This window comes from Parasteatoda tepidariorum, chromosome 6 (genome assembly GCF_982258835.1).
Source record: "Parasteatoda tepidariorum strain Cologne lab strain chromosome 6, Ptep-v5.0, whole genome shotgun sequence".
NCBI lineage: Eukaryota > Metazoa > Arthropoda > Arachnida > Araneae > Theridiidae > Parasteatoda > Parasteatoda tepidariorum.
This window is the reverse complement of record NC_141760.1, coordinates 109,648,123-109,664,211: the sequence shown is the minus strand read 5'-3', so window position 1 is coordinate 109,664,211 and position 16,089 is coordinate 109,648,123. Positions and strand designations below refer to the sequence as shown.

The 16,089-nt window shown below is 32.0% G+C and overlaps 1 protein-coding gene across 2 annotated transcripts in view; it reads right to left on the bottom strand.

Moving 5' to 3' along the window:
* The window catches only part of msk (importin-7 msk), a 44,730-nt gene extending 35,714 nt beyond the window's left edge, over positions 1-9,016 (bottom strand). Inside the window, exons 1-4 of one of the 2 annotated variants that reach the window (XM_043043235.3) lie at positions 8,736-9,016; positions 4,636-4,862; positions 2,769-2,927; positions 339-585 (exon numbers count right to left, since the gene is read on the bottom strand). In XM_043043235.3, the coding sequence (XP_042899169.1) occupies positions 339-585; positions 2,769-2,927; positions 4,636-4,862; positions 8,736-8,819 (717 nt within the window). In that variant the 5' untranslated portion in view covers positions 8,820-9,016. Of the gene's footprint in view, positions 1-338; positions 586-2,768; positions 2,928-4,635; positions 4,863-8,486 lie in introns of both variants that reach the window. The other variant, XM_071178235.2, reaches the window with a different exon arrangement.
* Between the last annotated feature and the right edge of the window lie 7,073 nt (positions 9,017-16,089).

The window sequence follows — 16,089 nt, the reverse complement described above, 5'->3', positions numbered from 1 at the left end:
CTAAAACTTTTAATTTTTCACACTTAAAATTTTGAATATTTCACACACTAATCCAAGATTGTAATTTTATGTATGTATTAAGTTTTAAAAGCAAATAACGTTAAAGAATTAAGATCATTTTAAAGTTGATTTTCTAACATATAACTTATAATTCTTAACAATAATCACTTTCTTTCATATCTGTATATCTAAGGGTACTTTGCATTGATATTTTTATACCATACTTTTTACAAAAATTGATACTCGATTTAACGAACGGATTTGTCAGTCTCAATCAATTTGTTAAATCGAGGTTCAACTGTAGTTTGATTGGGTCAATCAATTGAACAAATACTTACTTCAGGAACTGGCCTTCCAACAACAGTGCGAAAAATTTCCATCCATTGAGAAAAGATTTCACGGGTAATCAATGTAAGAGGTAAAAAGTACTGAACTAGAGCAAAAAATATTTTTAAAATTTGCTTTTGCAATAAGACTGATATGTCAGAGTGATCGGATAATAACTGGACGCATCGCTGGTATATCATGGGAAGAAGTAGATTCATAGCTTCATTCAAAGGAGTACGTTCCTCTGCACCCTTATATCTGGAAAACAAATTATCTAAATTTAATGCCAGAACAGCAAAGAATTCCTTTTTAAATGTCATAAAACACCATATTATGCATGCATCTTGATACATAATTTTTTTATTTCCTTTAAAAAGTTTAGGAAAGAAAAAATCTTTTAAGCATAAAACAGTTCATAGTGGATTAGGAGGATCATAAAAAATAGCTGCTGCCAAATTCTACCAGAATTTCTCTTTTTAAAATTGTTAAAAAATGATTTTAACTGCCAGTACAAATGAATAAATTAAACATAATGCCTGATTATCCTATGTCGATATGATTGGTCTCTGGTAAAATATAAAAACTTATTTGTCTAGAAATAATTTTTCCTTTTACATTTTACTACCACTTCCTTCTTTAAATTTTTTTTCTTCTTTCCATTCCTTGATTTCAAAATATTTTCTACCTCCTCCATACAATCATCTTCTGGCTCGGAACATTCTCGTCAACTGTTAATAGCGAATCGGTATATTTTGACTTCAAAGAATTTTTCATCTATTTCAATGTCACTTGAAATACTTTCGGCAGACTCATAAGCTCCTGGGTGATTTCTTTTTCTTTTAGCACGGAAACACAAAGAAATTTGTCATCACCTGTATTAAGAAAAGTTAATGCTGGCCAAACCTTGTACAAAACGTTAATGAGGGTATCTTTTTTCAACTTCATTCTATATGTCAGCAATCTTGCAAAGGGCACCTTTTATAATGAATTGTTTATGGAAATCTTTCATGTTGTTGAAAAATTCCGAGCATTTTCGAATGAATGAAGCTGATTTAATGTTTTTCATTTACTCATTAATTTTGCAAAATCACTGGTTACTGCAGAATTTCAGCAGTGCATCCTTCTATTTTAATATATAAATTGTGGAGCTTACGATTTTGTATTGTTGCCAAAGTAATTTAGTGGATGTTCTTCCATCTAATCACGTTTAAATTGTGCAATGGATTACTGATTACAAATTGTGCAAAATATTACTAAATCTCTCTAAGAATGATTATGTTGCATCTTCATACAGGAAAGAATAAAGAACTACTTTGGTCAGTTGAGTAAAGTGATGTCAGGTACGGCAAAAGTTAACTCTTTAAATAGATATTTGAGGGTAACCGTAGACTTCCTTTTATTGAAACACGATCACCACTTTTTATGTGACTTTGAAAAAGTACCAACGCAATATAATTTGACCTTGGACTCATGTGCATGTTTTCGCCCCCTTACAGTATATCTATTAAAAGAAATATTTTTTTAGTAATCATTCTGACTGAAATTAGGTGAGAATTTTTCAGTCTACTTGGCAGTGATGAACTTTCCTTGTGGTTTGTTTTTGGCAAATATTTGCATGATGTCAGAGAAAACTAAATTTCAGAAAAGGCATTTGCTGACAAAGAAGGATAGATTAATGAAATGTTTAGGGTATAAGGACATGCATGCTTTTACTTTTCAACATAAGCTCACACTATTGAATCGTGGAACATGTGGTTATGCTTGGGAATTTGAATTTTTAACAATATAAATCTTTTTTTTGGCAAAGTTTGGGATTAAAAAAGTAGAAAAGTCTGAGTTTGTAATATTTTTAAAGCTTGTATTTCTATTCCCTAAAAAAAATTGATTTCTTTAAAGTTGAGATTTTAAAAATTGCCAGATTTTGTCATACTTCAGTTCCTGAAATACCGGATAAGTAGCTTCATATTGTATTAACCTAAAAAATAACCAGAATAAATATTTTAGATCTAGGGGGAATATGCAAATGATGGGCAGTCTCCTCATATTTTGGTTTACAACAGGGTTGGCTGGTTTTAACCACATTGGTTTAAACTAGTACAAACAAAAAATTAACAGTTTTTAAAAAAAATCAGGCTTTGTTTTTAAAAGAAAAATAACTTAATCTTAAAAAATTTTTTAAAAAAAATTAAGTTTCAATAACTTATATAGGGCAAAGATTAGCAGTCACCATGTGCCATAAAAATATTTATTTTTCAATTAAATGTTTTACAAATAGTATTGTAATGAATTTCCTAAAATGAATCTTTAAATCGGCTAAATTTAATCACAATAAAATGTGTCTATTGTTTATAAGGAGGAGAAATCTTGAATCCCTTACATCTGTTTCTTAACATATACTATTGTCCGAAAATGTAATATACAAAAACAAAGAAAGAACATACTCAAAATTCTTGACTAGTTGATATAAACACAGCAATGCTCCCATACAGACATTACTATCATTCATTTGTAAATAGACTGAGATCTTATCTACAATTCCAGTCCATTTTCCAGGGAAATCATGTTTCACAATGTTGCTAACACACACAGCCAACTGAACCCTAAAATTTACACATATAATTTTAATCAAAATTATAATAAACGAAACATTTTCAAATGACATAGCATTTTTGAATTAACAATAAGTAGAAAACTGAATGTATAATCAATTGATTTGGCTTATCCAATCAAATCTGAGATATCCTTACAAGTGTTCTGAACTAATATTTTGTTGTTTTGAACAAAAAAAAGAAAAGAAAAGAAAGAAAAAAAAATTTTCTACATTTCCTATATCTGTAAATTTAAATTTAGTAACATTTTCTTTTAGTAAACTATCATTCACAGACCTTGATCCTGTTCAGATATTTTGTGCAGTTTTAAAGAAAGATCAATTTTTATTCTGTTAAGGAATATGAAAGTATGAAGTACATTAGTAACAAAAAAAGTAAAATCAAATAAAACTCTAATGTTAAATAATAATCTGACTTAGTCATTTACATTGTTAAAACAAATATGATTTAATAGTCCATAAATTGAAAATTTCAAAATTCTCATCACTATTAGAACACAAGTTTAGGAATTTAGTGCTCTAAATTGAATTGTATTCTGTTGCTCTCAGAAGATTTTGTGATTTTCTTGTTAGATTTACTTTATCAGGGCCTAATGCATGTGAATTTTACTATCATTTATCGGTACTACAAGAAAAATCAACCGGACGAAAACATTATCTTCACAGAAATCGTTGCATTAAAAACAATACTTTCACAAAAATTTTAAATATCCTACAAAAATTGACATCTTCCCAGAGAAAGAATGAAAATACGGCATCTAAATATTTTCATTAAATGCATGCTCTTATGAAGGAAAATAATTCAAAATACATGTGCATGTTTTGTAATGAATTTTACATGCAAGTTAAGTTTAATAACACTTCTTATTCATATTCCCGCATTTAAAAAATCATACATGGTGATTCATATTCACATGATTTAAAAATCACACAAAATACAAACTGACGAGATTATAAAAAATTACACATTAAGTTCAGTATTAGTAAGATTTAAAAATGAACCATATTCACGGGTGTGAACCATATTCACAGGCGTTAAAAAATGCAACAGTAAAAAATAGTTTAATTTTAAAATCTCCCCACCAGAGGGCTAACAGCTAAAGCCCTATACTGTAATAAGCCATTCTACTGTTGAACCGCTAGATGCAAAACAACGGCATTAATTTGTATTACTTTAAATATCTGAAGGGTTTCAACTCTTATAGTATGAAACTTGTAAATGAAGATTTAAAAATCACACATCACGATTCATATTCGCAAAATTTAAAAACCAAATATTGTGAAAATTACACGTCAAGAGAAAGAAGAGCACTATTTTGAATGAATTCTCAAATCTAAAAAAGTAAATCAAATGTAATATTTTAAATATAATGTTAATATGACAGAGAATCTTTAACTTCAGTTATCACTTTACCTGGCACGTTTGATTTCACCAGAAAATGACGTTATTTTTTTTACACGAATTATAAAATAGATTTTTTCTTTGACTTTCTGTTTCGCAAAAATGTTTTTAAATTTTTTTTTCTCTAAAATATTTTTGTTAAAATAACAGACTCAGTTTTTTTTTCTTCTGAAATTAGCATCTTTTTAATAAGGTTTTGTAAAAATAGTAACCATTTATTTTTTAATAACTCGATTTTTAGATAAAGTAGAAATTTAAAAATTTTTTTTATCATTGATACTATTTAAGGAAATATTACCTAATTAAATCAGCTGCATAAACAAGGGCATCTACAATTGAATCTCTTATCATAGCTCTGTCTTGCTCATGAATAGTAAAAAGCAGAGGCTCTCCTTCCTTATCCTGCCAAAACTGAGCAACCATGTTTTTTAAATAGATGACTCCAGCTTGTCTAACCGGCATCTCTACTGAATTCATCATGACCACTTGTAGCAGAGAAGGTGCAAATCCAATGATTTTGTGTACCTAAAAAAAAAAAACATTTTATCCTTACTAATTCCTTAATCTTAATAAATATCAAAGAGAAATGATCCAGTACAGTTGAACCTCGTTAACAAGAAATTGACGAGACTATTATAATTATTTATGTTAACCAGATTTCATCTTATCCGATACATTATGAGACCAATTTATTGCATACTATTAATACATATTATGTACTACGCTTAAGTATCTAAATAATATTATGTACCAAACCAATTAAAATAAGCTTAAAATTTTTTTTAATAACTTTATTTAACTATTTTAATTTGCCCATCTGCTAGTTCCAACAATTGTGGATAATGGAAATAACATTCCTAAAAATGAACAATTGGCACTTCTTATCTAAGTTGTGTCCAGTTTTCTTTCATGTTAAGCGATAATCTGCTGGAAAATTTCATGTGAAACATGTTAACTACAATAATAAATTATTTTCTGACCCACAGGACCAAACATGTGTTTCATGTAAAGTGATTTCGCGTTAATGAGGTTTGACTGTATCATAACAATAAACTCTACTACACACTCATATTAGCATTTCAATCAAATGTGTTTTCCTATTCACTGTAATGTTATGCATAAAATGATTGTGTGATACACTACTACGGATAATCGCAGTTCAGATATATCAAAGAAAATAAGAGGTATATCTGCACCGATTTTGTAAATCCACGTGGTTTTCTGGAAGTTTATTTCAATAGTTTTCTCATTTGTTTTAAAAATTCTGATATGTTTAAAACATTATTACGACATGCACATTCCGAACTTGAGCTATAACTTCTTTGATAATGTCACGTCGCTTGGTGATAATTTTTCGGAAGCTAATCATTTTTTCGGCCTTTTTTGCAGAGTTGCTACTCAAGTAGAAGAACAAAATTCCCTGAATCATCCAGATACATTTCTAAAAAATTCCAGTCTAATACCGTAATATGAACTGACACATTGTCAGTATATACAATGATCAAAATATACAATGAACCACAAAAAATTAATATTTGCATACTATATTGTGTAAAAAATATATAACACTACTTGTAATTTATAATAGGAAATTTTCTTTCTTTGAAATGTCTGGAAAAAGAAATTACATGTACACGAAACAAAATTCTTGCAGCGTATCAATAAAATGTAAAAAAGCTGGACAATATTCTTTTTTGACATGGGAGACATTTTATTAGATATTAAATCATGCACAATACTTACATTAGATACTCTTGATCTGTATTATATAACAAATAGAAAAAATGTCAAAATTATTCACACTATTAAATGGTTTTTCGAATGGTAATACAAAAGAGGAATAAATAAGGATAAGGGAATTCTTCTAAATGTAGATCAGACGTTGAGATTCCCACCTAGCTGACCTTGAACTATCCTTCAGTAAAGAAAACATCGAAAGGGCGAGTGATCAAAATTTCTATAATTTTGCTTGAAGTTTCTCGTTTTTTTTTTTTTTTTGTACTTATATGTAAGAAAAATTTTTAATTTTATTTTGAAAATTACTTTGAGAAAATCAAAAACTTTTTTCCGGACCCTGATTACTTTCAATATAACTCAAGGTTTTTCAAGTACCATTGGATGCCCGATTATTTTATAAAAAAGCACTATTTATTTTACTCTTTAATATAAAATAAATCAGAGATATATACATAATAAAAAAAGAAAACAAGACAGTAAAAAAATATAGTAAAATAAATGAAGAGTGAATTACTTAACTATTTTCCGTTATCTGCAAATGCAATATGAATAACGCTTCTTAAAACACTAATAAGTGCATACATTTTATCTATTTATACTGAAAAATAAATTTTGGGGACAGATACCAGTTATTGATCCAGGTAGAAATTGAGGCCTCTCCACAACATACACATATTAAAAAAACAGCCCATTCACAAAAATTCTAGTTTATAAAAATAGCCCCTTCAGGGAATTTCACTTTCTTCATAAAATTGTTCCATGGAAGATTCTTGGACAAACAACATTATTTTACAACAGCATCATGAATCAAACACATCAAGACTCAATTAAAATCATGTGTATTGTAATAACGTTTTAAAAAACAAGAGAATCCTATACCTAGAGGAAAATGACGAAATAATTATCAACCGATGGCGTGAAGTTACAGCGGAATTGTCTTAAATTTAACGCATTTAAAGTTACATTCAAATAAGAATAATAACTCTCATTCCAATGTTGTAATAACATTGTATTAAAAAAAAACCAAAATTCATTTTAAAAAAAGGTATTCTGATACATAAATATGCTTTATACACATCAGCATATATTTCGCTAAAAATAGCAGTTTTAATGGAAACATATACAAGGAAACATATTTTCATTTAAAAGGTGCGTAGCCAAATTTTTCAACAAAAAATTAGCCCCTTTTTAGTACTCCAGGGATCTGTCCAGACATTTTGTGAAAGGTCCATTTTTCGTGAAAAAATTACTCACATTCTTTCAATCAGGGTTCGCTTTTATGAATTTGTGCAAATAGGGTCCTTTATTGCAAAAAAAAACCTTTTTCAAGGAGTTTTTAAATCGTAAAGAACATACAAGATTATGCTCAACACTGTAAAATTATAATTAAAAAAATTAAATTTAAAAAAATAAACAACAATTGCTGTTTCTAAATTAGAGATGCAACATACAAATATTTGGTATTTAGCCTATACTGCTGAATGCAAAATATTCATTTTGGACGAATAATGGAAGAATCGTCTGCCGAAGACAAAACTTAATTCGTTTACATCCATCTTTCTTGTTTTCTGCCCTGGAAAGGGCTTATTCGATTAACAAAATAATAATGAAGATAAACAAATTTGTGAAGGGTCCGATTTGAATTTGTGAAGGGTCCGAAAAGAAAAATCATTTTGTGAAGGGTCCGTTTTTAAGTTAAAATATTTTGTGAAGGGTCCGTTTTTATGAAAACATATTTTGCGAAGAGTCCGTTAACGGACCCAAATTTCTTCTAAACAGACCCCTGTACTCAATTACATTTTTTAGACACTTTAAAAAAAAATTTCATAATTAGGATAAGAATTTTTTCTTCTGGTTGCTGAAAATTCTTCATATATAAATTAACAAAATTCAACATAATTTTTGAAAGTACAAAATTCCATTCAGAGCCTTAGAGGTGGTTGTTGGCTCAAGCAAGTATCAAAATGTAAATATCTCTTAATGATCCATAAAAATAAACATCAAGATATAAATCCTAGATTAGACCAAGATCTTAGATGTTAAAGGTAGAAGATTCATAAAACTGGAGAAATTATAGATATCTAAGCGATATTTTCGTATCAAGATCTGTTGCGCCAACTACAACCAAGAAAAGCGCCAAAAGGATTTTAAACTCGCAAATTTAAAAAGAAAAAAGCCTCTAGCGGCTTGTCAGCGGGTGTCAAAGAGTTATACCCTTCGAGTATGTCCTCTGTGATTATTTTATTTTCTTGCGGGCCACAGCCAGAAATTTGCTAAGACCTGGCAATTATTTTGCGTTATTCTATTGTGATTTTGCCTGTTCAATAGATATAACTTAATATGAATTTATATGTTAATTTAAAAATCGCCTACATTCGTTAAAAAGAAATAAAATTCACAAAAATAACAAACTTATCTATTTCTAGAAACGTTTTTCTTTTCATTGTTGACTAATTTAAAAAGTTTCCTTTCTTTGAAGTTCGTGGTGGCGTGGATATGACATATTTTTTTAATATAAAAACTAAAGATTAATGATTCAAATAAAACTTGGAGTATAATAAGAGATCAATTACAATACATACAACAAAATAAACAATAAATTGTAATTGAAATAAAAGGAGGGTTTTGTTTAGAAAACAAATACCGGCAAATTTCCGATACCTGCTCTAGCTGTTTCTCAGCGGCTTCTCTTTGATTAGGATCAATCGTAGCACGTAATATTTCGGTGAGTTTATTAGCATCCATGATGAGGAAATTTTAAAATATTTACAATTATTGCAAATAAATTTTACACTAAATTCACGTGAGTCACAGTTTTAGAAATGTAAGATGGCCACGCTCAAGTTTACATAATCACGCATGCTCCCGCGCAGTCACTCCACATGTTAAGAGTAGTGATGCCAGGTTTTCAGTTAAAACATGTCAAGGTTCAAGCTTTAATTGACAAAAAAAATTTTAAATGACAAAGTTACCGACTGAGTTATATAATAACCTTAACTGTCATGTTAAGACAACCAAAAAAAACTATTTTTTAGGTTTACCTTACCACTTATTATGTGGTTTATTTTACTACAGCCATTACTTACAAATTTTTAAGATTTTCATTATTTTTTTTTAATGGCCACCACGTGGGGTTTGTCCCATTGGCCACAGAAATGCCCGAACTGCTACTCTCTTCTCGTTCCCCAGAGGGCACATGTGGCGAAGCCACGGTGATGGAGCAGCGTCACCCACGTCACACAACCACAAACCTGTATATAGGGCCGGTCACATTCACACAAAGAGGAAAGGACATTGAACACAGAGAGAGAAAGAAACATCCATGCCCTGAGCAGGATTCGAACCCGTGGCCAATGGCTCCGTAGTTATAGTCCATTCCACCTTAAGTTGGCACTGCAGGGAAGGGTAAGAAATGTAATATTCCGCCTTTGAAAAGTAGTTCTTCACTATTTTGGAATTAATTGCAGTTTAAATGCGCGTACAAATATAAATAAATGTTGTATAATAATAAAAGTTTATCTTGAAACATGCATTAGAAGTTTTTCACGTTTAAATGTATTTTACTTATAAGCACCTTCATAGTAAAGCGAATGCACAAAGAAGAAGGGTCCTGCAGTGGACTGATCGTTAAGACACGGTTCCCAGCAGATCACCGAAGTCAAGCATCACTGCTACGGTCAGTGTGCGGGTGGGTGACCACTTGGATCAGTCTGCGTAGGGACCGAGGGTATGCGGTATTGGTCCTCGTTAAACTGCTTTACCGTAAAGTGCTCGACTTCGCGCGCAGGTCATCGGGCTACCGAAGCACGGGTTCCATCCCCTCCGCAGAGGATCAAAATTGTGATGGCATGCCTTCGGATCATCCTCCGGGATGCTTCCCAGACCATCGCCAATAGCCCATTGTGCAGCTCCAGTTCGACGTAAATTAACAACAACAACAAAGAAGAAGGAGATTTGGCGCTGGATCTGTTTTCAAGGCCAAGAAATTGGCGCGTTAGCTATGTTTATACACTGGTCAGCCAGCTCTTTCCATTCTCCTTGCCTTTGCTTAAGTGTCCTATCTCTTGTGCAGTTCTTATTTCGCTTTCTTTTTATATTTGATTATTTAATTTTCTAAATATTAACCTCATATGTACAATATTTAATTGAAATTTTTTTTTCCTTCAGAATGAATGAAAAAAAAACCCACCGAAATAGACAGGTGAATATTATTAAACTGATGACAGTTGTGTATATTTGCTGTGTAGCTAATTCAATACGTGATTTTATTATTATTTTTTTACGACAAAAGTAAAAAATGTTTTCGCTTTATTCAATCTCTGTAAAGATTCAAATTTTGTGTCTTTTGCGCCATGTGTAGTTCTAAAGTACAATTCGCTTTTTATAGAAACTTTAAAAATGCGGAAATTTAAGATTTTTAGTTTGTTTAATTAAAGGGACTTTTAAATATTATCTGAAATACAAATTCCATAATATAAGTGTACAAATCCGTTAGTTATAAACTAATAAAATGTATAGGAATTGAAATAATTTCAAAAAACGACACAACATTTGAATCATTAATTTTTTTTTAAACATCGAAAGGTTAATTTAAACCAATCAATATTTTAATTATTATTTTTAAAATACAAAGCCAAAAAAACTGAGAAATTCTTTTTCTTACGTAGAAAATGTTAAGATATTTCAGTATCTGACAAAATATTTCGAGACTAACTAATTGTACTATACTTAAATAACTAATTATACGGATTTTTCTCTTAAGCCTCCTTTCACCCGAAAAGATCCTGAAAAGTAAAGGAAGGTTCTGATATTTTAAAATATGTATTTTCTTTTGAAGAAATACGTCTAACCACCCAAATAGAATTTCTTCTGATGAGAATTTGTGGATTGAATTCAATTCAGGGCGACTCCCCAAAGAGTTTGAAGAAGGAACTGTCAAATTATTAAATGAATAACATGATAACCAACAGGATAGGTGGTTATCATGTTATTCAAAGAGTTCCTGTTGAGTCTAAGAGGGTGGAATAAGGCAGCTGAAAACATGGGGGGAGGGCGTGCAAGTAGTACGCCCTCCATGTGGATAATACTAAAAATCCAAATTCATACCATTTTTGAGAATTATTTTTTTTCGGTAAGTTCTTTTGTCTCTTAGAAAAATATATTGCAGAAAAAAAAATTTATAGTAAAAAAAAGAAACTTCTCTGAAAATAGAATTTGAATTTTTTATTTATAAAAAAAGAGAACAGTAAATATTAAAAAAACTTAGGTATGATATTTTTCATGATCAATGATTTCCTGCCTATGTTGACTTTTTCTTCCCCCACAAAACACCAATGAAGGATAAATTAATGTACATTAATTTCCAAAAAATACGCAAATAAAAATAAACATTTAAAACAACGTATTTATACGCATCTATGCATTTCTTTTTTTTTTATTTAAATTTCACCAAAAAAGAATCTTTTCAAATATATATTCTTTGTTTAAAATTAGTTTCGTTCAGTTAAAAAATCATAATAAGAAAGAAAAAAAAGAACAGTAAATATTATAAAACATAAGTATGATCTTTTTCATGATCAATAATTTCTTGCTTATGCTGATTTTTCCTTCTTCATCAAAACACCAATGTGGGATAAATTAATGTACATTAATCTACAAAAAAATAAGAATATAAAAATAAATATTTAAGACAAAGTATTTATGCTCATCTATGCATTTCTTTTTTTTTTTTTTTTTTACTTAGATTTCAGCGAAAAAGAATCTTTTTAAATATATATTTTTTTCTGTTGTTTAAAATTAGCTTCGTTTAGTCTAAAAATCATAATAAGAAAATCTGCTTTTTAAGTACTAATTAAGAAATCAGCTTACAACTAGTATCTTCAAAATTTTAGTATGATTCTTGGTTTAAAAAAAAAAGTCGGCGTTTTGCTTTCTTAAACGCCAATACTGGCCACTTTCTCACCCTCTTTTGCAACCTCATCCCCCAACTGACTTAAAGAGTAACCCAGTTTCCATGACAACGGCTGTAATCCGGTCTACCTACCTTTCTCTCCAGTGCCAACTTAAGGTGGAATGGACTATAGCCAGGTTGGAATTGTATTAGTCTAGTTCATTTTAAAATAATTGATTTTATTGCTTTATCTAAGTTTATGTATTTAATAAACATATTTAAAATTCAGTTTATTAATTAAATTAAAAGGTAAATGTTATTACTAGTAAAATTTTCGAAGTGGAAATAGTTGTGTTTTTGTTTTCATATTATATCCAATTAAGTACATTTAGGGTCAGAGAAATACACAGAGTTAAAGTTACATTAAAAAGACGCTTTACTGCGAAATAAATACTTTGTGGCGAATTCTGTTTCAGCTGATAGTTGAAATTCTGCTAGTTTAAAATTTAATCGGCTGGTCCATAAGAGTTCCGCACCCGTTTCGCACCAACCACAATGCTGACGTAAAATAACCATAATGGTAGACGGATCACGGACTCTTCGTCTTCAGACTAAACGTGTGAGATTTTCGTGGATTTCTACTCCATGTAACGCGCAACGCAAATGCGGGTTAGTTCCATCAAAAAGTCTTCCATGAAGGCAAATTCCTCGCAATACCTAATCCAGTCCTTGTCTTCTTGATTAGGTTCAAAATTATAAGGCTACGGAGTTGCACATTAGTAGTCGTAAACCCGAAAATTGGGTCGGCAGTTCAGCGACGGTTATAAAATAAGACAGAGATGAAACAGAATTTGCTAAGAGGTTCTCCCGTAGTCAATCAACGTCTAAATGGGCTATTCCGACTTAATTTTTCGGGAAGAATTTATCACCGAATATGTAGTACGCACCTAATACTGGTTATTCTTTTTTTTTTTTTTACAAATTATTAACATCCGATTAACCTTATAAAATTTCTTGTGCAGATGCATTGGCTCAGACGTTGGGGGAATGATTCTCAGTATTGTGATCTGCTTTCTGAACACAGTCTACAGCCAGCATCAAAATTGGAACGGACATTAGGGGAGAGTGGGGTCAATTGTAACAGGGTACGATTGTAACAGAGCAAATATTTCGAGTGTCGGGTTCTAGATTTGGTTCCTAGGTGGCGAACAAGGTGTATTTAATAAATCTACATGTACACCCCTGCTGGCAACCATTTTTACGTACTTTTGAAAGAGTTACATCACAAAAGATATTTTCACGCTACGTAAGTACTTTTTTTGGTATTAGAATATTATATTGTAACAAAGTAATTTTGTTTAAACAAATAAAAATTATTAACCGAATATGTAAGTGGACACCTTAATTAACATTTTGAAAAAAAAAAGATTTGTTTTGTTAATTAACTAGCATTGTTTTTAACAAATGAAGCTGAAATGGCGTCTTGGGGACAATTGTAACAATAAGTAAAGGGATGATTGTAACAGCTGAAAATAAATAATTTTATGTTTACAAACCATTACTTAACTCTTTAAGAACCACCAATAGTTTCCTATATCATTTATATTATGTTGCATGTGTATTATTTCATTTGTCACCTTTCACTGCATAAATTAAAATTTTTAACCCCTTAAAGTTTAACCCTTTAGGTCTCTGCTCATCATTATTTTGACTCCTAAAATATCATTACTATTTTGATCAATAAAAAAATATATCACAACTATGATAATATGTATAATTAACTATGTTTTAGTTGAATTTATGAACTGTTACAATTGACCCCGTAAGTGGGGACAATTGTAACAAGTGCACGACTGTCAAAAATTGTTAATAACTGATATAATAACATTTAAAATAAGGTATTTATTTTTTTTTTTCTAGTAGAGGATAGTCTACTTTACTCGTCTGTCAATTAATACTAATAATATATTGGAATTTTTGTCAGTTAAAAATAGTTAAGTAAAAAATGTTACAATTGACCCCACTCTCCCCTACTATCAGCATTATTCATCCACTTCAGTATGGATTGCACCGAACCACAACCACCAAGGCGGAGATCTGGATTTGCAAAGTTCAATTAATAGACTATCTTCCAGCTTTGGAAAAATGCCTTGGAAAAACCCACAGTCCAAGCCACAGTGGCAATCTCCAATGTACAAGCCGAAATGGCAAGATTCGCTTTCAAAACCGCAATGGCAACTATCGAAAGCACACCACAGGAAACCGTTTATGAAACTACCATATAAGAATTCAAACTCACTAAACAAACAGCCGCATGACCAATGGAGAGCAGGACCTAAAGAGTGGCAAGGAAGATTTCGTACTAAACCTAATGGCATATTTTTCCGACAAACTACAGCCCAACCCAGAAATTGGTCAGATTACATTCCTCCACTTTTTATTATAAAACCTTCTATGGATGATCCACATGCACTTTACAACTTCAAATAATAATTATTCATTAAAAATGAGGCAAAACATTTATATGTTTTAAACAAATTCCCATTTGTTAGTGTACAATAAATACAGGGTGTCCCAAAAGGCCGTTTAAAAACTTAACATGCTGGTCTTTCATATCATGAACAAGATTTTCATAGGAACTTATGTCCGAAAATCAAAACTGAGACCGCTAGAGGGCGATAAGTGCAGGTTTGGATGAGGAGAAAAAAAATGATATCGATAGCGGTGTTAATATGATTTTTATTATAAAACATCATTACATCACAGCAAATGCTCAAAATTTCTTCCATTCGCCACAATGCACGTTTCACAGCGTCGGCGCATGGATTCACGTACCCGTTCAAATTGGCCAGGAGTGTCACGGACACGTGCTGCCGCTTCCGCGATCCTGGTGATAAAATCCATGTCCGATGTTACAGGTGTCTCGTACACTATGGACTTCATGTGTCCCACAGGTAGAAATCCAGGGGAGTCAGGTCGGGGGATCGCGGCGGCCATGAGACTGGTCCGCCTCTACCGATCCAGCGATTAGGATAAATCCTATCTAGGTATTCTCGAACAACATAGCTAAAGTGGGCAGGCGCTCCATCATGCTGAAACCAGATGTTTCGGCGTGTAGCTGCTGGAACGTCACCCATCAGATCCGGCAAAACTCCTTAAAAAAAAATGCGATAGGTATTTCCGTCGAGGCTTTCAGGTAGAAGGTAAGGGCCAATCAACATGTCACCGATAATACCAGCCCAAACGTTTACGCTGAATCGTTGTTGATGTTCATGCTCCCATACGTGCCTGTTGTGCAGGTTCACGACACCATCCCGTGTAAAGCAGGATTCATCAGAAAACAAAATCCATGATGGAAAATCTGGCTGTGCGACCCGCTGTTGCAAATACCAGCGTGAGAATGCAATGCGTTTGGGATAATCGTCAGCGCACAATGCCTGTACTTTTTCGAAGTGGTAAGGGTGTTGCATGTCATCGTGCAGTATGCGCATTATGGTGGAACGAGCTACACCCAAGACACGTTCGCCTTCTCGGAGACTTCTTTGCGGGTTGATGGCATACTCCTGTAGCACGGTTTCCTCTACGACAGGTGTGCGTGTAGCACGTTCTCGACCGATGTGACTACGTGCTACGAAAGCACCTGATTCACATAATCTGCGGTGCAATCGTCCAAACAAAACATGACTTGACTGACGTCTGTTTTGGGAAGCGCTCAAGGTACGTCCATGCCGCGGCTCGTCCATTTCCATCAGCGGTGCCATATACGTAATGCATGTCGGCCATTTCTGCGTTACTAAACTCATTCATCCTTCTCCTTCAACGTCCACGCCTGAAATGATAGTTTTTCCCACTCTCCCGTTTTCGCGCAATTATCGCCCTCTAGCGGTCGCAGTTTTAATTTTCGGACACAAGTTCCTATGTAAATCTTGTTCATCATGATATGACAGACCAGCATGTCAAGTTTGTAAACGACCTTTTGGGACACCCTGTATATCTGCAAGAAAGTATCTTAAAACAAAATCGAAGCTTTTTAGTACATATATGAATCTCTACTGTCTGTCTAACTAAAGAACTTCCCTCGCTACAGCTAGAGCACAGTCTATGATCATGGTTACGAGTTTAAAC